Here is a 19,569-nt window from a genome sequence, read left to right on the forward strand (position 1 = left end):
TCTCTGTACCTGTGCATGCTGTTCTACTATTATCCGTATTTTACAAGTGAGGAAAGCGAGGAACAGAGAGGCTAAGTACCCTGCCCAAAGACACACAGCTAGGGAAATCGCTGAAGTGGAACTTTTAGCCGAGACTTTCTGATTCCAGAACTCACACACAACACCATTCTCCACTGCCAGGGCAGAGAAGCATTGTCCTTTATATTAAAGCAAAATCAAGAGATATGATGGAGTGAAATTCAAAAACTGTTGTTTAAAGACAAAGTACACAGGACATCAAAGAATCTGTCCAATACGTCCTGCCTGCCTCAGTGCTGGGTTCTGAGCTGTGTTGGGGTGTGCGCTCCCTTCCTGGTCCCTTCTCTGAGAACGCCAGGAAGGAGGGCGAGGCTTCCACCCGGGAGAAGCCAATGAGGACCACCCAGGGCCCCTCCTGCAGTTCTTAGAGACCTTCCAGGAGATGTGATGGTGCAGAAAGGAAGTGACCTCGTGTTTCAGATTTTGAATGTTAGCATCAAATGGGAATGAGTGTTGGGCTTGGGCGTGGGGCTGAATGGGACAGACCCTGTAGCTGAAGGCTGTTTTCTTCCCAGGGGAGAAAACCAAGCACCAGTAGAGCCGCCTGCAAATCGCTGACCCTCCCAGTTCAGCCCCATCTTCCAGGCCAGGCTCTCCTTTTTAGCCACAGTCTCGGTCCAGCCTCACCCTGTGCCTGGGAGGAGGAGAGGTGAAGGAAAGCACTTCTGAGAGTTTCTTGAGAGGGGATGGAGGAGGAGGAGGAGGGAGGGAAGAGGATGCCTCTCTTTCTTCCCTGAATTGGTTGGGGGGTGGAGGAGGAAGCACTGAGCCTTGTAGGACCCAGCAGCCTGCAGCTGCGGAGAGGGAAACGATGCTTAAGTCCGTTGATCAGAATGTTGTTTGGAACTTCGGAGCTCATTTTCCCACAGAAACAAAGCTCAAGTGGTGGTTGGCTCCCTGCCTGTCCCAAAGGAGCCAGATTCAGCTAATAGCAACACAGCCTCAAAAGATCCTTCACGCTGTGCTGTCCGCTGTTGTCTGAAGCTGGCGGGGCTCCGACTGGAGCTTTGGGGACCACAGATCCTCTGGCAGCTCTGCCAAGGAAGGGCTCTGGTGGCCGTGGAAATTGGGCCCTGGGCTGAGGGCAGCTCTTACATAGGCGATGGCGCTGGGAAGCAGGGTGTGTGTGTGTGTGTGTGTGTGTGTAGACATTTCTAAGCGCAGGACATATCTAAGCCATGGAACATGGAGCAGGGGTCCTGTGGCCTGAGGAGCCTTGGGCAACTCCTCTTGTCTCTCAGCCTCAGTTCCTTCACCTGGAAAAGGTGATGGGAGAGGTTTGGACTAGATCAATGGTTTTGTAACACTTTATCTTTTTAATAGCTTCTCCTTTTTGCAAGCCATCTTGGGTAAGTGTTGGCAGGGGCAGGGAAGGGCTCACCCCCTGGTGTCCCCCTCCCAATCCGCCAGCCAGCCCTGCCCCAGTGAATCTCCTCAGAATTCCAGGTGTTCTCAGAGCATGTTTGAAAAGTCACTGGGCTGCATCCACACACACAAATGCACACACACCCAGGCAGACATATACACTAATGCACACACAACAGACACACATACATACACAGAGGCATGAGGACAGACACACAGAGACACACAACATAGATACACATAGACACTTACACAAATACACACATAGGCAAAGAGATACACCCAGAAACACTTAGACTTACACACACCCCATCTTATCCTAGAGTCACAGAAAGTGCAGCAGGGTTGCAAGTAATGCTCCGGGCTGAGGAAGGGGTTAACACTAAAAAACCTGGGGTCAGCCCAGCCAGCAACGTGGGAGCTGTGCAGCCCTTGGCAAGACAGTCCCCTTCCTTGTAAATCTGTTAACACTGGGATTTAAGATTAAGTTGCACAAGGTTACATGAATCTTTGGATGATGCCAATCATTCTGCAAGTGGCAGGGATGCTGTGACTGCAGATTTGACTAGTCAGGCCCAAATTCCAACCAGGAAGCCTGAATTCCAACCCCATCAGTCTAATCCACATTCTGTGACACACCAGGACCCTGCAGGATCAGGGACCTGAGGGTTCTCTGTAAAGGGAGTGTGTGGGTGAGGAGTGCCAGGCTGGGGAGTGGGAGGGACCCTATGAAGGTGGGAGGCTCCCAGAGGTGAGGGAACTGTAGGAAGCCCCCACTGGTCCACGCTGAGACAGCGACAGGAGCAGCCTCCTCCATCTGCCCCAGGCCCCATGGCTGTCAAGGAAACCGTGTTAAGAACACAGAGCACCAGGAGCCAGGAGGCACCGCCTGGAAAAACAACATCCTGGCTGCTAGGGCACAAGCAGGCTCTGTGGGAGGGGCTATTTTTAGCTGGTGAGGCAGCGATGCAGGACTTGTATGGCCTTGCTGTCTGGCTGCATAAGTCACCCTCTGTCCCGCCTGACCTCAGGCCAGGGCTGAGAGGTCTTTGTCTGCTCCTGCTCTCTAGGTCAGGCGCTCCCTGGGCCGCACCTGAGTCACAGAGAACCCAGGGAGGAGGGCCTGGCCTGGGAACACACTCACCTTGTAGCCTCAGGGAGCAAGTCTTCCCCTTGAAAGCAGAATGTGGGTATCCCAAGATGGGATGGAGGTTCTGGGGCAGCAGGGAGCACTGAGCCTTCCTGGGAGAGAAGCAGAGGTCTGCTGGGGCGCAGGGCCCCGGGTCTCCCCAGCGTGGTAGGGAGATGTGAGGCAGATTCCAAAGGAAGACATGCGTCCTTTGAGCGTAGAAGTCCTCAGCTCCAGCCACATCCTGGGGTCAGCTCAGTCATGTCCTTGTCCCTCTTGGGCTGAGAAGGTATGTGTATGAAACTATAGGTCTGGAACTTTCTCACCCACACCCAAGAGTCATGCTCTGCTCTCGAGGGTGTGAGGTCTGCATTTAATCCTGGGCACAAACACCATTAGGTAGGCCCAGAACTCAGCCGTGGCATCAAGGATGAAAATAGCTGATGGGAACCAGACCTTCCAAAGTAAACACTCGGGCAGTGGGAATGACTGTGGGGCTGGGCCCCTACAGAAGAAGCCACCTCTAGCTGCCCCTGCCCAGAACCAGGGAGTAGGGGTGCCCCAAGTTGAGGCACCTCATTTCAGCCCGCTCCTCCCAGGCCAGGGCTCTCCCTCCCAGCAGGACCAGCTCTTGAAAGATGAGAAGCACTGGGAATTCTTGGTGGGTGGAGAGAAGGGTAGAAAAGGGATCAGTCAGTCAACAAATGTTTATTGAGTACCTACTATGTGCCAGGCACTGGCCCGGGAACCTGGGAGAGGAAGGGTCAGGGCAGCCTGGGGCTGACTGAGATGTGGCTCCTTCTCCCAGAAACAAGGCCTGCAGGGGCACAAGGACTGGGGAGCCTCCTCCCTGGAGGTGGAAGGCCACGTATCTGGAAGGTGGAGGCCTCTAGAAAGGAGAAGGCTGGGGAACGTGTGGGACTCCGAGGCCGGTGCCTTCCCTGGGGCAAGGCGAGTGCAGAGAAGCAAGCTCCCCAGACACTGGGGCAGTTCTGTGCCCCCGCATCACCTCCTCTTCAGCACGGATATGCAGGACTTCTTGAGGGGCCCGATCTGCAGATGCGCATCCACGCTCTCCAGGAAGAAGGCAGGCTTGAGCCTGCGCGTGAAGAGCGCCGCAAAGTGGCTGTCCAGGCGGCTCTGGAAGGGGTCCACGGGGGAGGCTGGGGTGCTGCTCCGGCGGGCCCGGGAGGCCCTCAGCCTCCGCAGAAGGCTCACCTTGCCGTCCCGCACGGCATAGAAGGCCAGGGCTCGGTCAGCGTATTCCAAGCAGACCCCGACCGTGGGCGAGAAGGGGTCAGGCAGGGCCACCTCCAGCCCGTGGAACCAGACGGAGAAGCTGCGTCCGTTCCACTGCAGGCAGCAGGAGTGGGCATTGCGGCCGAGCCGGCCCCGGTCGTAGGGCTCTTGTGGGGAGAAGTCTTCAGCCATGACCCCTACACTGACCCAGCCCTCGATGATCTCCACCTCCCAGTAGTAGGTGCCCCGGTCCAGGGCGCCCTGGCCCAGCACCTGCTCACAGTGGGTGAAGCGGATGGGCGACTCGGGGTAGTTGATGGGACACAGCACCCTCTTCACACCTTTGGTTCCGAACAGCTGCAGGAATTTGTCTGCTGTGTCGCTGTCCAGGTCCACAATGTAGGCAACTGCTCCCACAGAGGGGAGAGAGACGCAGGGCTCAGGTTCAAGGTCAAGTGGGATGGCCCCTCCCTTAGGTGCCCCACCTGCCCAAACACAGCATCTCCCCTCCTCTGCAATCAGCACAACTCAGCCACCCTGGGGAGTATCCCCTGAGCTGATCTAGTTCACCCCATAAATGAGGGAGAGGAATCCAAGCCCTGTTGTGCCAGGACCCAGCCCAGCAGGCTTGGGAGGGCCCAGAGTGAGCAGAGGCGTGAGCTCAGGTGTTTACTTACACTTGAGGAAGTAATCCCGGGGAGCCTCACTCTCCAGGTTGTTGGTGCTATCAGGGTCCTGGGACTCAGTATCTGCTGCAGAAGAGGAGACAGTGGGAGGGGGTGTCCTCAGCGGCCCGTGGCCCAGCTGCTGTGCAAGGGTGACCCCCTTCTGAACCTGGGACCTCCTCCTTCATCCTCCCATCATCTCAAGCCACCTGGGGACAGGCACACGTCCAAATATGGTGCCCTGTGTTCATCCACATGCCTGGTCCTTGGGTTCTGCCCCCAATCCATTCCCTCTCTGGGTCTCAGCCCTTCTGAAGCTGGAGGGTGGACTGGGGAGGCCCTCTCTACCCGCTGGGCTGTGGCCAGAGGGGCTGACTCGTGATTACAGGGTGGTGGCTTCAGTCACAGGCAGGATTTTGGGTCCCACCCCATGCGAGGCACAGTTTCCATCCTCCACTCCTGAATGGGCACCAGGCCTGGGGGCCTGTGCAGAAAGTCTGGGCAAGGGTGAGTCACTCGAGGGGCACCCACCTTCTGTGCCTGGCTTCTGCAGCCCGTCCTCGTCACTGCTCAGCCCCCGCAGCCGCTCCCACTGCCTGGTGCAGGCTGAAGCCACCACGTCTTTCACTGCCCGCACAGCCTGGGATGACTTGGTGAAGCTGAGCTCCTGCGGGGGACCAGGCCCAGGGCCACACCCCTCCTCCAGGGTCAGCCTGAGTGCCAGGAGCTCCTGTGCCAGACAAATGCCCATTAAGGCCCTGCTGGCCACAGCTCCTCCCAGCTGGGTGGGGGACAGCTCTGCTAGGAGGCTGGCATAGCCCCAAAGGCCAGGCACCCCCTGCCCTCTCCTCACTCCACCTCTTTCCTACCCGTTTCTGTGCCCTCTCTGGCCCGCAGAGCTGCCCTCACCTGCAGGAAACTGACTGAGTCAGCTTCGGGGACCTGACTGAGGTTGTGGCGGGCCCGGCTGAGCCGGCCACGCTGTTCCTCCTGCCGCCGCAGGTCGCCCTGGGAGCGGCCCAGCATGGTCGCCTCCCCCTCATCGATGAAGCCCAGCACTTCTGTCTGGAACCTCTGGAGGATGGCCACAGCCTCAGCAAACAGCCGGCTCACCCTCTCCCGCTCTGCCACGGCTGCACTCTGCACAGGACGACAGAGGGGACAGAGATGAGGGCAAAGAACGTCACTGTTTTGGCCATCCTTCCCAGATCCCACCTTCCCACTCTGTCCTCTTGTAGGGACAGAGACACCAGCACGAACGGCCCTGTATCTATGCCAGGTGGGGGGAGATGCTGCCAGGAGCCTGCTGCAGGAGTGGACTGGGGTGGGGGTTAGGACGGGATCTGACCTTGATGAGGGCCACCGTGCGCCGGGACTGTGCGATGCTGGCACCCAGCTCATCCATGCGGTCCTCCACAGCGCTCAGGACTTTGGGCTGCTCGGCCTGCAAATGACACCCTCTAGGAGTAGGGGTCTGGCAGAGGCTCAGCCGTGCACTGGGGTCCCAGGCCTCATGCAGAGGGAGAAAAGGGGCGACTTGGGAGTGGCATCTGTGCATAGGTGGGACTGGGAGTAGCCATGATGTCCTATAATCTGCCAGTGGTGTCTCAAGCCCAGGCTGATGCCTTTCCCAAATGCCTGGGGAGAGGGCAGGCTGGCTAGCTGTGGGCTGTCTGCCTCTCCTCTGACCCATGAGCAAGTATAGGGCCCCCTACCGTCCTCAGTGTTGCCCAAATTCACATGAGAACTTATTCAGTGGGGAAGAGGCAGAGAATGAGAGTGGGGAGGGGGCGCTGCACAAGAGGGCATTCAGCTGTTCTGGAGTACACTGTCCCCAAAAAGTCTGTGTCCCCAATTCAGGACTTAAAAAAGGGGATTCCGGGCAAATCCCCTGGGTCTTATGAGTCACCGCTCCAGGCAGGAGAGACGGAAAATCCCAAGGCCAGAGGCGCCAAGACCGGGCTGGGGGCCAAGGGAAACTGGGGGCGGAGGTAACGGGATGGACAGAGCGCACACGCTCCCACACCAGGGGCCCCCAGAACAACTGGACAGAGCAGTCTGTGTGCTCGGCCCACCCTCTGCGGTACTCTCATCGCCTGCCACACCCATCCAAACCCGCCACACCAACCCAGGCAAATCTAAGCTGGGACTCGCATGAACCCAGCCGGCCGACCGGCGCAGCAGCCGCGCCACGGGAATCCGCCCGCCGGGACCTCGCGGACCTAATCGGGTTCCTTGATGCTTTAGAGCCCCACGGGCCCCGGCCCAGCTTCAGGCCTCTGGCCCGCTTTTCGCGTCCTTTTCTCATTCTCACTGGGCCCCTCCATCCCCCCAGTTCTCGTCCGGAGCGGTATGTCCCACAGCGAGCGGATAACACTGTCAGGACTAGAAGGGACCGCAAAGATCCTCAGGTTAGAGAAGGAAATAAAGACCCAACCTGGGAAGGATGGGGATGGGGGGTCCCGGGCCCTCGGGGGCCTTGCGAGGCGGGTCACCTGCCCCAGCCCGCTCCCGCCCATCCGCAGCGCCCGTGCCCCACCTCCTGGAGCGCGCGCTCCTGCTCCAGCGGCACGAGCTCGTGGCCTCGGTGCTCCTGGGCGGCGCAGGCCTCGCACAGGCACACGCGCTCCACGCGGCAATAGCGCTCGAGCGGCCGCAGGTGGCGTGGGCACAGGCTCTCCTCCAGCCGGCGCAGCGGCGGCACCAGGCGGTGTCCGCGCAGCGCGGGGCTGCGCTCGTGCGGGCCCAGGTGCGCGGGGCAGAAGGAAGCGAGGCAGGAGAGGCAGGAGAGCGCGGCGGGCATGGCGGCGCCCTCAGGGCACGCGTCGCAGCGCACCGGCTCTTCGCCCGCCGGCCAAGTCTCGGGCGCGCAGGGCGCAGACGGCTCCGGGGCGCTGGGCGGCGCACTGGGCGCCGCCGACTCCGGGGCTGGGGCTGGGCCAGGGCCGGGGCCGGGCCCGGGGCCCGATCCCTGGCGGAGCTGCAGCAGCTCGGACAGCGTGTGGTTCTTGCGGAGCTGCAGACCGTCGGGGAAGGGCTCCTGGCACAGCGGGCAGCGGGCCGTGCCTCCCGGCCCACCGGTTCCACCCGCGCCGCGGTGGGGCCAGAGTGCGCCCAGGCAGGAGAGGCAGAAGTTATGGCCACAGGGCAGCGTCACCGGCTCCCGGAGCGACTCCAGGCAGATGGGGCAGCTGAAGGGCCCGCTGCCGTCCATGGCTTCGCGGCCGCCGGGGCACCGCCTGTGCTGCTTCCGCCTGGGAGGGACCGGGACCGTTCGCGCTTCGGCGCCGCCCCCTGGGACCAAAGCCAAGGGTCCGGCCCCTGCCCGCCCCTGGCTCGGACCGCCCCCCAGCGCCACAGGCCTGCCTGCCCGTCCGACACACCTGGCCCCAGCCCAGACTGCGCGGGGCGGCCTCTGGGCCTTCCTGACCCTGAGGGGCTCCTGGACGACAGCCCCTCCTGGGCCCGTCCTTTGGCGTTCTGCGTGGTCAGGCCAGGGCGCTGCTGGAAGAGGAGAGAGAGAGGGGGCGGAGGGCAGAGAAGGTGAGGGGGGCACACTGGGAGCTGGGAAGGAGTTCACCCCTCCATGACCCACCCCCCAAAATTACCCTATCCCATGGCCTCCCAGGGGTTCTGAAGGGGCTGGGCGACCCTACTGGGTCATGCCGGCACCTCTGCGCTCCAGACCCCTCCGCATCACCGTTAGCAAATTGCTGAGCTGCTGATGGCAGAGAAAAATAACTGCTGATGTGCGCATGTTTTTGCCCCATAGCGACTCTATTTACCCCCGATGGGGAACTTGGGCTTTTCCAAACCTGAAATGGGAAATTGAAGTCATCCTCAAGTCCGTCGTTCGAAGAATCCAGTTCCGGTCCACGGACCCTCACGTGGCGTGCCTGGACTAGGGGCGGAGGTTCCTATAGTGGAGGCGTTTGCTAAGGCTCATCCAACAGCGCCCTTAAAACGGTGCATTTTATTATATGTAAATTATACCTCAATAATGTTAAGTCAACAAAAGTAGACTGGCAACAAAATGACTAATGTAGCATTGGGTTACAACCCAAAATATAAAATAAACATCCATGAGTTCACGCTGATATAAATAAATGACTGGATTAATAAATAAATGAGGGCGAATAGACAAATTTCCCATCCAGAGGAATTCAGAACAGTTTTTGTAAATACTCCAAGGTGGCGCGTGACTTCCCACTCCAAAGTGTGGGCTGTGCCTAATGACTTTCTTCCAAAGGGAGCAGGAGAGTAACTTTACAGAGGAGAAACCTGACGAGCATGGACCAACTTGACCTCAGCCAGGTAAGCAAGGTCAACATCAGCAGTGGTAAGCATGTGGACAGTAAGTACCCTTGATATGACATCATCTTTCTCCCCAAAACCCATAACCCTGGGCTAATTAAGATTAAAACCTCAGACAAATCCTGTTGGCGAGACAGACTGCACAGCGCCTGACCAGTACTCCTTGAAACTGTCATGGTCATCAAACGAAAACAAGGAAAGTCTGAAAAACTGTCACAGCCAGGAGAAACCTGAGGAGACATGATAGCTAAATGTAATGTATATTCTGGACATGCTCCTGAAAGAAAATAAAAAAAGGATGCTAGGGAAAAAACTAAGGAAATTCACATAAATTATGGAATATAGTGAATAAGAATGTACCATCGTGGGCTCTTTAATTGTGACAAATGTCCCACAGTCATGTAACAAAAGGGGAAATTGGGAGGGAGGTATATGGGAACTCTGAATCATCTTTGCAACTTTTCTGTAAGTGTGTAACTATTCTAAAATTAAAAGCTCATTAAAAAATATAGAATAATTGAGGCAATGCTTCCTACCGCAAGGCAAGCAGACCTCCTGCTGATGGGAGGCCAAAGTGCAAAGAGTAAAGGGGTGAAGAAGGTCTGCCCACCTAGAGCTGGGCTTAGCCTTTCGCCCTGTGCAGGGCAGGGGGCTCTTGAAGCCTAGTATAGCCTCCGAAGCCTTTCCACAGTAACGCTTTCAAATGCACAAAACAAAATGCATAGGATTCCATGGAAACCAATAACACTGAAATACAGGCACAAAATATGAAGAAAAATCTGTGGTAAAGTTATGTATGTGTTTCTTTAACACAAGGATAAATAAGTAACAAGATCTGATGAGGCCAAAACATTACTGTATTTTTGAAATAGTGGTGATTATAAAAATATTTCAAGTTCTCTGTCACCTCTGTAATGCACTATGAAAAATCTAATTTCTATTGGTGACCAGTCACAGGTATTGCTAATATCATTGTGGTGTGTTCTTTCCATTCGGAATAGAAAGAAATGCTAAATTTCAGTTGGAGGACAGTGAAAATAGAGTTTCCACCCCAGCTCCCAAGACCCCAGGTTAAAAATGTCTAATTTAGAAAGATGCTGTGGAGGGGAGGGTATAGCAGCTCAAGCGGTATAGCGAGTGCTTAGCCTGCACAAGGTCCTGGCCTCAATCGCCAGGACTGCCTCTAAAAAGTAAACAAATAAGCCTAACTACCTAACCCCCCCCAAAACTAGAAAGATGCTATGTAGAGCCTCCTGGAAGGAGAGAAGAAAACTAGGATCTATTAAATATTAACAGAGGTGGGATCCACTCCTGGGGGATTCTTGGGGAAGGGGAGGGAGAACGTGGAGGCCTGCATGAAGGAAGTGGCATTTGAGCTGGGCTTTCAGACTGCTAGGACTCAGGTGGGCAGAAAGCAGGGTGGGAAAAGATCTTCCGGGCAGAGGAGTAGCAGAGGGAACCAGCCTGGGTGTGCCCAATTTGGCAGGAAGGCGGATAATGAGTTCCATAAGAAGCACTTGATCTTGACTGTACAACTGTCGCTGGTTTGCCAAGACGCAGGAACAGTTCAGAGGCTCAGACATCAGTGCTACCCTGCCCGGAGGCTTGGCAGCCAGGCTGCCTGGGCTTGCTGAGTCCACAGACCCGCCTGGTTCTGGAGGGGAGAGAGGCGTGCCACTCGGGCTGGGGGGTGCTTTGCTCCCCACCCCACAGCCTGTTCAGGAAGAAGTGCTCCCCCAGGAAAGCAGGGAGCTGTGGTTTGTCAGGGTGGTGGCATTTTGATACTTCGTTTCCATGATCGTTGCTTTAAAGTTGCCCAATATATTCATTATTTTTGAAATTAATTGGCTCGTAAGGGGAAAGGGTAATTGACACTGTTGAGTTCAGCAGGAGCATGTTCACGCCTGCATCTCGCTGGGCCCTTGCAAGGACTGTCATGAAGGAGGGGAAATGGAATTCTGACAGGCTGCCTAGCTCGCCAGAGGTCATATAGCCAGTCCTGCAGAGGCGGCAGAGTTTAAATCCAAAAGGTGCAAAATGAAAACAATCCTAAACCTCATAAATGACCCTGTCTAGCTGCAGTATTGCTTCCAAAAAAAAAAAAAAAAAAGAAAAAATCAAACATAAACAAAAAACAAGCAAAAGCAGTCAAGCAAATGATCGTATTTAGTAAGCCAGGCCTAGCTCTGCTTGCACCGCTGAAAAAAAAAAGGAACTGGGGCCCGAGCCATGTCCCCACAGTAGCACTTCTTTATGCTATGATGTTCTTTAAAAGTTATATTTATTTCAAAGTAATATAGAGTATTTACAAATTAAACAATTTAATGAGGCTTATAACAAAAACCTGGCAGTCCCCTGTCCTACCTCCTCCAGATTCGTGCTCCCAGGGACAACCGGGTTCAACTTTAACCGTGTCTTCCAGCATTTACCTCCAGGTCTCTAAAGCACATGCTTATAAGCCTTGAACATCTGGATGTCTGGGCCCATATTTCTGGGGATATTGATTCTTGATCGCTTCTCTTCTGTGTTGAATTCCCTGTTGCTTGGATCCCCAGCCTCCCTTTCCTTCCATTGATTTATTCCTTTATTTTTGAAAAGTACGTCCTCTGGGAGCTTCCTGAGAATGGAAGCGGAAGTGTCTACAAATGTCTTTGTTCAGGCTTCGTCCGTGATTGACAGCTTGGCTGCGTATGGAACTCTCAGTGCAAATCCTTTCCTGTCAGAATCTCAAAGGCCTGGCTCCATTGTCTCCCAGCTTCCAGCCCTGTGTTACTCAAAGCCACGTTTCCTGCAGTCACCCCGCTACTCCCTTCTTGGGCAAGAGCAGCCTCTTCTCTTTACCCCTCCCCTCTCTGGCCTCCAATCCAACTCCCTCCACCTCTATTGGCTCCAGAGGCCCCTGTCTTTAAAACTCTCTCCTGCCCTTGTTCTGTCTGTTTGCCCACCCTCCTGATTGTCTCACAGAAGCCCAGAAGCCATGAGGAGGAGGGGGCAGGCAGAGGTGCTGGAAACACTCCTAGGCTAATCAAATGTGACCCTTTTATAAATGTTACACCCCGAAGTCCGTGCTTCTTTTTCCTTCTGTACCAATACATTTTTCCTGGAGAGCAGGTGGAGAGTTCTGTCATAATCAGGTAGATGGAGTGAATTTATCTGAAGTTTTCCAGATTTGGCAATGCTTCTCCCCAGCACCTAATTGAGAAGCACTGATCAGGGGAGGGTATAGCTCAGGGGTAGAGTGCAGGCTTAGCATGCACGAGGTCCTGGGTTCAATCCTCAGTACTTCCATAAATAAATAAATGAAAACCTAATTACCTCCCCCACCAAAAAATTTAAAAGGGTGGTGGTATAGCTCAGTTGGTAGAGCGCATGCTGAGCACGCAGGAGGTACTTGGCTCCATTCCCAGTACTGTCATTAAAAAACAACCACCACCACCAAAAATGGGAAGCACTGATTAATCACAGCACTCTATCAAAATTTCAGTAGCATCTCATCATATGTAAACAAAGGTTAATGGTCATGATCTAGAATACTCCCACAGAACAACAGGGAAAGGATTAACGACCCATTAAAGAGAGAAATCCATAGAGTAAGTGACCCCAAACGCCTCCCACCATGGAAGCAGAAGGACGCTGTTCTCTCTGCCCCTTTCAGAGGATGGGCTTGGCCAGTTGGACATGTGCTGGGGCAACTGTATGACTCTGTATGCTGGGGCAGCCAGCGATGATGAGGCCGGCCCAGCCCCGCCCCACCCCACCTCCTGCCTTGCTGGGCCTTTCAGCTCTGCTGTTAACCCAGCTGTTCAGCAAGGTCCCCACTGCCTCCTGTCACGCTGTCGGGGCTGCCCAGTGTAAGAACCTTCTTCCTGTTTGGGGGCCTCCCCACCTTAGGAATCTATTGGAAGCTCCTTGCCTGGCCCTGCCCTTGAACAGATGCCGCAGGGCTGAGGAGTGAGGGCCTGAGGTGGAGTTTGCAACCGTGGCCTCTGCCCAGGCCAGGGTACAATGTGGAAGGGAGATAGATTTTTTACAAATATAAAAATACTTGGTATTTTTTTTGAGTCTGTGTTTTTTTGCATGTGTCATCCTTTAAAAAAAAAACCTTATTACAAAATACTTACACATGAGTATAGAAAACATATAACTGCAGCATAAAAGGTTATAAAGCAAATACCCTGGGAACCAGCACCCAGATCATGTGGAACACTTCAAGGACAAAATTTCTGTTCCCCCTATGACCCAGTACCCTCAGTTCCAGAAACACAGGGAAAAACATGTACAGAGATCGTCCCAGAATCATGTTCTGAGTAGCAAAAAAACAAAAGAACAGGAGTTAGCACCGTGTTGGCCCCTGCACAAATCACTGCACATAATCCCACATCTGGGTGGGGACGCGGTGAGGATGCTAGGGGCCAAGACCCTGCCACGCTAACTTGGCCGGTGTGATGGGCGCCAGGGGCACTAGCTGCCTGACTCGAGGGTTCTTCATTTTGGTCTTTCGTATAAAAATAATATCTTCAAGCGCTCACTGTTTCCCTGTCGAGTGATCCCTCTTTAGAGTGTACTCTACGTTTGTACGTGGCCATAAACGTGGCCAAAGCTTCCTGCTCAAAAACAGTCATCACAGCCATATTTTTACAGCCCAAAACATTTTGCATGTCCAACAATGGGTAAATAAATTTTGGTAATCATTAGAATGACTGTCTACATGGTAATCATTCAGGGGAAAAGTTTAACAATGTGAAAAATGCTTATGATAAATTTAAAAAATGCAAAAATGCAACTGTTTATAGAATGCAATCACAAGGATGTACAAAGTAAAAAAGACTAAAATACACCAAAATGTTAAGGAATATAAGAGAGAAAGACAAGGAGAGAGAAGGTGAAAATCAATTTTCTCAAGATTCCCTCTGGGAGTTGTTTGCTTCCACACTGTCTTGGTGGAAGGCAACCTGGGGTTTACAGGTGGATGATTTTGTCTGTCCCACCCTGTGGTGTGTCCCACACTGCATGCACGCTCGTGTAGGACCAGGAGCCCCCGGGCACCGCACTAGCCTCTGAGGTCAAGGCAGCCGCCTAGACATGCGCGCCCTTTTCATTTCCTTCAGTCCCTGTCCCCTTCAAAGAGGCTAGAAAGGTGAACTCCAGGTTGGAGGCTTCCCCAGGATCCAGGCCCAGCCTGGTCCTGAGTTGGTCTTCCGGTCAATGACTGGTCCTGTTAGAACTGCGGCCTCAAGTCCCCAGGCCAGGGGCTGGGGCAGTGCTTGGGCACACAGGCACGGTGGCACCTGACCCCCAGCTCCACCCTGTGCCTTCTTCAGCTGAGCCCTGAGGCCTCTTCCTGGAGCCCTGGAGGGAGCTTGGCCTCGGGCTGATGGCATAGAGTCAGGGTCCTACCTTCAAGGAGCCAGAAAATAGGGTAGAGGGGCTGGGTGAAGAAGGCGTGGAAGGTGTGCAGGGGTTGGGTCTTGGGCTCCAGGCTGTAGAAGGTCAGGCAGCCAGAGGCCAGGTCCAAGTCCACGCCCAGGAGCCGCCCTGATACCGCCGGGAGGCGCTGGGCCTCCCCGTTGTGCCAGGCCTGGGCGCTGTCCTCCTGAATGCACAGCCCCCAGGAGCTGGGCCCACGGCCGATGTTGTCTGTGTGGGGCCCCTGCCTGCGCCTCGTCAGCTCCGGGTAGGCGATGCCCAGTGTCACTGAGTGGTCAGATGCACGCACCTCCCAGTAGTGCTGCCCGGCCTGGAAGCTCTGGGCACACTGCACCTGCCAGAGCTCGAAGCTGCCTGGCCCATCTGGGCCCCGGGGCTGGCGACGGTGCTTCACCTGCTGGTCCTGCCGAGACAGGTAGAGGTGACGGTTGGCGCTGACAGGATCGAAGGTCAGATTGCGATAATCTGTTGGGCAGAGACAGACGGAAGGTGAGTGGGCAAGGGAGCAAGTCCACCATCCTGTCCCCAGAGGGGACAGACAGCAACTGAAGTCCCACGGACAGATCGCTAGACAGTTGCCAGGCATACTGCAAGCTGGACATCATCACAGCATCCAATCCTCTGTGCAACCTCTGAGGTGTGGAACCTTCCATGAGCCTCATTTCACAAATGAGAAAACTGAGGTTCAGAGAGATAAACTAGCTTCAAAGTAAGTGGAAGAATTATGATCAATCCTAGGTTGTGTGCCCAGAATCTCCTTAAATACTGCACTGGCTCCATGTGGAAGAGGTGTGCATCCTGCAACAGGCATGCAGGGGATGAGCCCGGACCCAGGAAAGGACATGGAACAGACTTCCTGAACAGAACAGTCATGGCACGTGCCATACACATCCCTACACGCACGCACAACACACTCACACGCACGTGCACACACAAGTGCACGTGCACGCACTGGGCCTTCTTACTCTGCCAGAGTTTCCTCCTCAGTGGACAAACTGGGCTCAAGACTGGTGCCAGGGGACCTGGGGCCTCTAGGGAGCAAAGCAGTGTTTTAGGGGAGTGATGGGGAGGGGAGCTGGTGGGGGGCTGGGCCCTGACTCCATTCCCACCCCCAGTGGGAGGGACAGCTGGGCCCAGAGGAGTAGGGAGAGAGCTGGGGTCAGCCTTACCAGTGGAGCCCAAGTCAGCAGCTTCGGCTCGTGCCCCAGGGTGGCCCCCCTCTTCCAGGAGAAGGGTACACAGCTGGCTCAGTGACTCCTTCAGGCCACCTAGCTGCCCATCTTCATTCCACTGAGGGAGAGTCAGTGGCCCGAGGGGCCCTGGGGGTACCAGGAGCTGTGATTCCTGAGCCCCAGGGACAGCTGCAGTGAGCCCGGGCCTGAGGGGCAGGCATACTGGTCCCCCACACCGCCACCCCCAGGCCTGGTACCTGGAGGAAGGTCCGGTCATCCAACTGCTCCAGGAGGTCACGAATCCTGCGGTCACAGCGAGCCAAGGCTTCCAGGTGGCCCTCCAGTCGCTGTTCCTCGTCCCGGACCTGCTTCAGCACCTGTGTCTTGGCCACCTCGATGTCCCTCAGTGCCAAAGCCTGCCGCATCTCCAGGGCCTGCAGCAGGCGGCTGAACTTCCCAAAGACCACGGAGGCCAGGGCGCAGGCTGAGCTCTGGGTGGGCACACGAGGAACCTAGGGTAGCCAGGGTCCTGGGCTGCCCACTGGGCTGAGGGGTGGGAGGGTGGGCAGCCCAGGGCCCTGGGGTCTCTTCCCCCATTCAGCCCTTTATTTCCTGCTGCCAGGAGGCATTTCCAAGGTAGCTCACACCTACAGCACGAGGACGTGGTGGGTGGCACAGACAGGTCTTGTACCTGGATCTGACTGCTTTGCTGGTGTAGCTCCTGCAGCTGACTCTCAGCCTGGGTGGCCTGCTGCTGGGTGACCTCCAGTGTCGCTCTCAGCTGGGCCTGTGGTGCCCACAAGGGAATGAGTGACAAGAGGGGGCCAGGATTGGCTGTGAAGTCTCCCCTCAGCCAGTATGCTGGGCACCCCTCCCCAGCCACCCCAGGTGAGGCTGAGCAGTGGGACAGCACACAAAGCACCAGCCTTAATCTGAGACCTGGGAGAATTGGGTCAGAGTCCCAGGGAGACCAGGACAAAGCCCCTTCCCCACCTGGAGCAGGGTGGTGCAGATAGAGCAGAAGCCTTGGGCTGAAGATGACTTCTGGTCCCTCCTGTAGGCGGAGCATCCCCCCATCACCCCGTCAATAAGTGGGAGCAATTACTTCCGGCTTAGGCAGACTTGCGGGGAAGGGGTGATGACCCAAAGCACCAAAGCTATTTGTCAGGCAGTGCATGTGTGAGGTGGGTTCTTCCAAGCGCCTGGCCAATCTTCAGCCCTAGCTTTGGGCATGAGGGGGAAGAGGGCACCCCTATTTGGCTGTGACCTGTCTGGTCCCCTGAGGATCAAAAGGTTGTACTCTCATGAGTGCAGGACTGTCCACCTGCTAGGCCAGGCATCTGTCCCCTTACACTCCAGCATAACTTTCCTTCTCGGCTAAATTCTAGCTCCTTCAGGGCATCTACCATCTGGTTGGACCACCGGTTCCTCCCTCCCATGGCCAAGCCGCACTGCTGAAACTGCCCGCCCCAGCTTGGGCGCAGAGAGCAGGGCGGGGTCCCCGGCGCGTCACCTCCCGCTCCCGGCGCTCGGCGTCCAGCAGCGCCCGCTCGTGGAGGCGGCACTCGCGCACGGTGCACGCGCTGCACACGCAGAGGCCCTCGGTGCGGCAGAAGAGCTCGAGCGGCCGCCCGTGCCGGGGGCAGCGCGCGCTGGGGCCGGGGGCCGGCGCGGGCTCGGGGTCGGGGCCGGGGGCCGGCGCGGGGTCGGGGTCGGGGTCGGGGCCGGGGCCAGGGCCCGGCGCGGGCCGGGCGCGCAGCTCCTCCAGGACGCCGCTCAGAGCCACGTTGCGGCGCAGCTCGGCGCCGTCGGGGAAGGGCTGCCGGCACTCGGGGCACGCCTTCTCGCGGCATTTCCACCAGTCCCGGATGCAGGCCCCGCAGAAGTTGTGGCCGCAGAGCAGCGTCACCGGGTCCTGGTAGAGCCCCAGGCAGATGGCGCAGGTCAGCTTGTCCTCCAGGCGCTGCGCGGCCATGGCGGCGGCGGGCGGCCCCGGGTGCGCCTTCAGATCGTGCCTCTGAAAGGGACCGCGGCTCCCGTGGGCGGCGCCCGGCCGTGGGCGCTGGGGGCGGAGCGACGACCCACCGCGGGAGAGAAACGTGATAGCCTTTCTTCCGTCCCGACCTGCTGCCACTCCCAGCGCCTGCCCGCCGCAGCGTGCCGGCTCCGACGGCTCCCGGCTTCCCTTTCCGGCGCTCGGCCCCTCCCGGCTCCGAAACACCCCCTTTCTGCCTCCTGTCTGGGAGGCTGGGAGTTTGGGTCTGGCTCTCTCCGGTCCCACCCTAAGACCTCCATCCTGCTTCCCTAGACCCTCAGTCCAGCAGTTTCTGTGCGTGGAATCCGGCCGCAGGCTCTAGAGACAAAAGAGCCCTGGGAAACTCCTCAGACCTCCAGGCCTGGCTGGGGGCCATCACGGGACCTCTTCTGAGCCCCTTACCTGAAAATCTAATACTAATACTACTAGCAACAATGTCTACCTCCCTGGAGTTTTGCCGATTATATGCGACAGCGCATGGGAGTGCCTGGCAATGAGAATGGGACACACAGCTAGTGCTCATTAAATGCTCTCTCCTGACCCCAAGGGCTCTGCTGCATTTCTCCTTGAGCTAAATTTCAGGCTCTTGCCAGACTGGGGTGTCTCCCTTCTCTAGGCCATGCCTAATTTTAGTTCTTTTAAAGTAAACAGTGAGGTGGAAATTTCTGGTTACCAAGAGACAGGGACCAGAAAACTGGTTTCTTCATACCCCCTTTATTTATTTATTTTTCATACCCCCTTTAAAGGAAACTCAAAAGCAATCTTCAGCTTTACTTGGAATCCCCTCTAGGTGTCAGCCCTCTGCTGGAGAGAGTTCCTTCTTTGCTGGTCCAGGCTGTTCTGGAACCTCACTTTTTAGAGAGGTGGTTCCCCTGCAGCTGAGCAGAAGAGAGGGGTCTTTCCTGATTGCTAGCCCACCTGCCCTGGGGCAGTTGGTATTTAGCCAGCATGAGCTGGAGGAGGGTTAACTCTCCTTTCTTACTGAGCTGGCCTAATTTTGAGGCAAGCTGCCCTCTGCAATGCAGTAAGCATCTGTCTTCCGTGTTGTATATGAAGTTTCTCTTTCTGGAAAAGGTGTACAGATCTCCTCTTGATTGACAACTAGGCAGTCTTTTCCTTTAAAGAGGAGAAATACCCTAACCATCCAGCAAGGATGCAAGGGCTTTCTGGACCCCAAGCAGGGGGTGTGCCTAGAGATCTGAGACCTGCCTTTGCCCTGCCTTTGCTTCTTATTCAAAGCACTTGGAGGCAAGGGGCCAATGCCCAGGGCTGGCAGATTTTCTTCAAGAGGCCTGTGGGAGCAGTCAGGGCCCACTACCTGCTTTTCTTCTGTACTGATCTTCAGCCACAGGATGACAGGGCCTCTGACACCCTGAGGAAGCAGAGGTGAGTGGTCACCTGGGGTGGGAGGCAGCCCACTTCCCACCCATAAAGCAAGACTTCCACCAGGGGGCGCTGTGGCTGTTCCTAGAACACAGACTTAGACCAGCTACAGCAAAAGTCTCTTTTTTTGTTTCCTTCCTTCCTTGTCCTGCCACCACTTGCCTTTTTCATATGGTTCCTCTCACCTAGAATGTCAAGCATTCTCCCATCTACCTCCTTTAATCAGTGTTATCCCCTGAGGCCCATTTCCCTCAGGGTTAGTCCAATTCTCGAAGTCTTTTCCACTGCCTCAATACTTCAACTATCTTCCATACAACTTAGCACTCGTCACTTGTGACTCATGTGCATAGATCTTGAGTTTCTAAAGAGAGAGCTCAAAACTGAACCTTCCTCTGTGCCCCTGCCATCCCTGTTTCCTTAGCCCACAGCACCCTCCCCAAGCCACAAACATATTGCTTCCAAGATGCACTGAAAGGCTGGGCTGTGGTTACAATCTTGTCAGACGTCCCTAAACTGAGTCTTCAGTCAGAAGGTGAGGGGAGGGTTCCGCACACCCACCATGCAGCCAGAGCATCTCAGGCGAGCCCTGCTGGCACACACACCAGCCCTCGGCATCCGTGGGCGGCTTCCTGCAGCAGTGGGGCGTCGCAGTAGCACAGGTTCCCCCCTACCCTAGCAACCTGGCCCCCGTCCCCTCTGCTTCCTCTGCTGCTGGCACCACGGAGGCCTTAGCCAGAAGCAGACAAACCTGAGGAGCCAAGC

The 19,569-nt window shown here is 56.1% G+C and overlaps 2 protein-coding genes across 4 annotated transcripts; both read right to left on the bottom strand.

Moving 5' to 3' along the window:
- Nucleotides 1–3,261: 3,261 nt before the first annotated feature.
- TRIM47 (tripartite motif containing 47) lies at nucleotides 3,262–7,730 on the bottom strand. 2 transcript variants are annotated; one of them, XM_072939593.1, is made up of 6 exons: nucleotides 7,016–7,730; nucleotides 5,825–5,920; nucleotides 5,386–5,616; nucleotides 5,008–5,206; nucleotides 4,489–4,560; nucleotides 3,262–4,218 (listed from the first exon to the last, which is right to left on the bottom strand). In XM_072939593.1, exons 1-6 carry the CDS (start codon nucleotides 7,688–7,690, stop codon nucleotides 3,578–3,580), a joined length of 1,914 nt encoding a protein of 637 aa, XP_072795694.1. In that variant the 5' UTR covers nucleotides 7,691–7,730; the 3' UTR covers nucleotides 3,262–3,577. The 2 variants fall into 2 exon arrangements, with proteins under 2 accessions (XP_072795694.1, XP_072795693.1); XM_072939592.1 differs by having other exon boundaries at nucleotides 4,489–4,563.
- Nucleotides 7,731–13,521: 5,791 nt separating this feature from the next.
- On the bottom strand, nucleotides 13,522–19,478 carry TRIM65 (tripartite motif containing 65). Of its 2 annotated transcripts, XM_072939609.1 has the most exons (6): nucleotides 16,903–19,478; nucleotides 16,081–16,176; nucleotides 15,647–15,880; nucleotides 15,387–15,561; nucleotides 15,183–15,248; nucleotides 13,522–14,682 (listed from the first exon to the last, which is right to left on the bottom strand). In XM_072939609.1, the coding sequence occupies exons 1-6, from the start codon at nucleotides 17,362–17,364 to the stop codon at nucleotides 14,108–14,110; spliced, it is 1,608 nt and encodes a 535-aa protein (XP_072795710.1). In that variant the 5' UTR covers nucleotides 17,365–19,478; the 3' UTR covers nucleotides 13,522–14,107. The 2 variants fall into 2 exon arrangements, with proteins under 2 accessions (XP_072795710.1, XP_072795711.1); XM_072939610.1 differs by lacking the exon at nucleotides 15,183–15,248.
- Nucleotides 19,479–19,569: the final 91 nt, after the last annotated feature.

Source organism: Vicugna pacos, chromosome 16 (genome assembly GCF_048564905.1).
Source record: "Vicugna pacos chromosome 16, VicPac4, whole genome shotgun sequence".
NCBI lineage: Eukaryota > Metazoa > Chordata > Mammalia > Artiodactyla > Camelidae > Vicugna > Vicugna pacos.

Bases quoted from the DNA above. Each gene is read 5' to 3' on its own strand.
- TRIM65 (XM_072939609.1), bottom strand. From the start codon at position 17,364: ATGGCCGCGCAGCGCCTGGAGGACAAGCTGACCTGCGCCATCTGCCTG. The intron at 16,177-16,902 runs GTGACGCGCCGG...TGGGCACCACAG, and splicing joins CCGAGCGCCGGGAGCGGGAG to GCCCAGCTGAGAGCGACACT. The intron at 15,881-16,080 runs GTACAAGACCTG...GTGCCCACCCAG, and splicing joins AGCAAAGCAGTCAGATCCAG to AGCTCAGCCTGCGCCCTGGC.
- TRIM47 (XM_072939592.1), bottom strand. From the start codon at position 7,690: ATGGACGGCAGCGGGCCCTTCAGCTGCCCCATCTGCCTGGAGTCGCTC. The intron at 5,921-7,015 runs GTGGGGCACGGG...TGTCATTTGCAG, and splicing joins AGGAGCGCGCGCTCCAGGAG to GCCGAGCAGCCCAAAGTCCT. The intron at 5,207-5,385 runs GTGAGGGCAGCT...TGTCTGGCACAG, and splicing joins ACTCAGTCAGTTTCCTGCAG to GAGCTCCTGGCACTCAGGCT.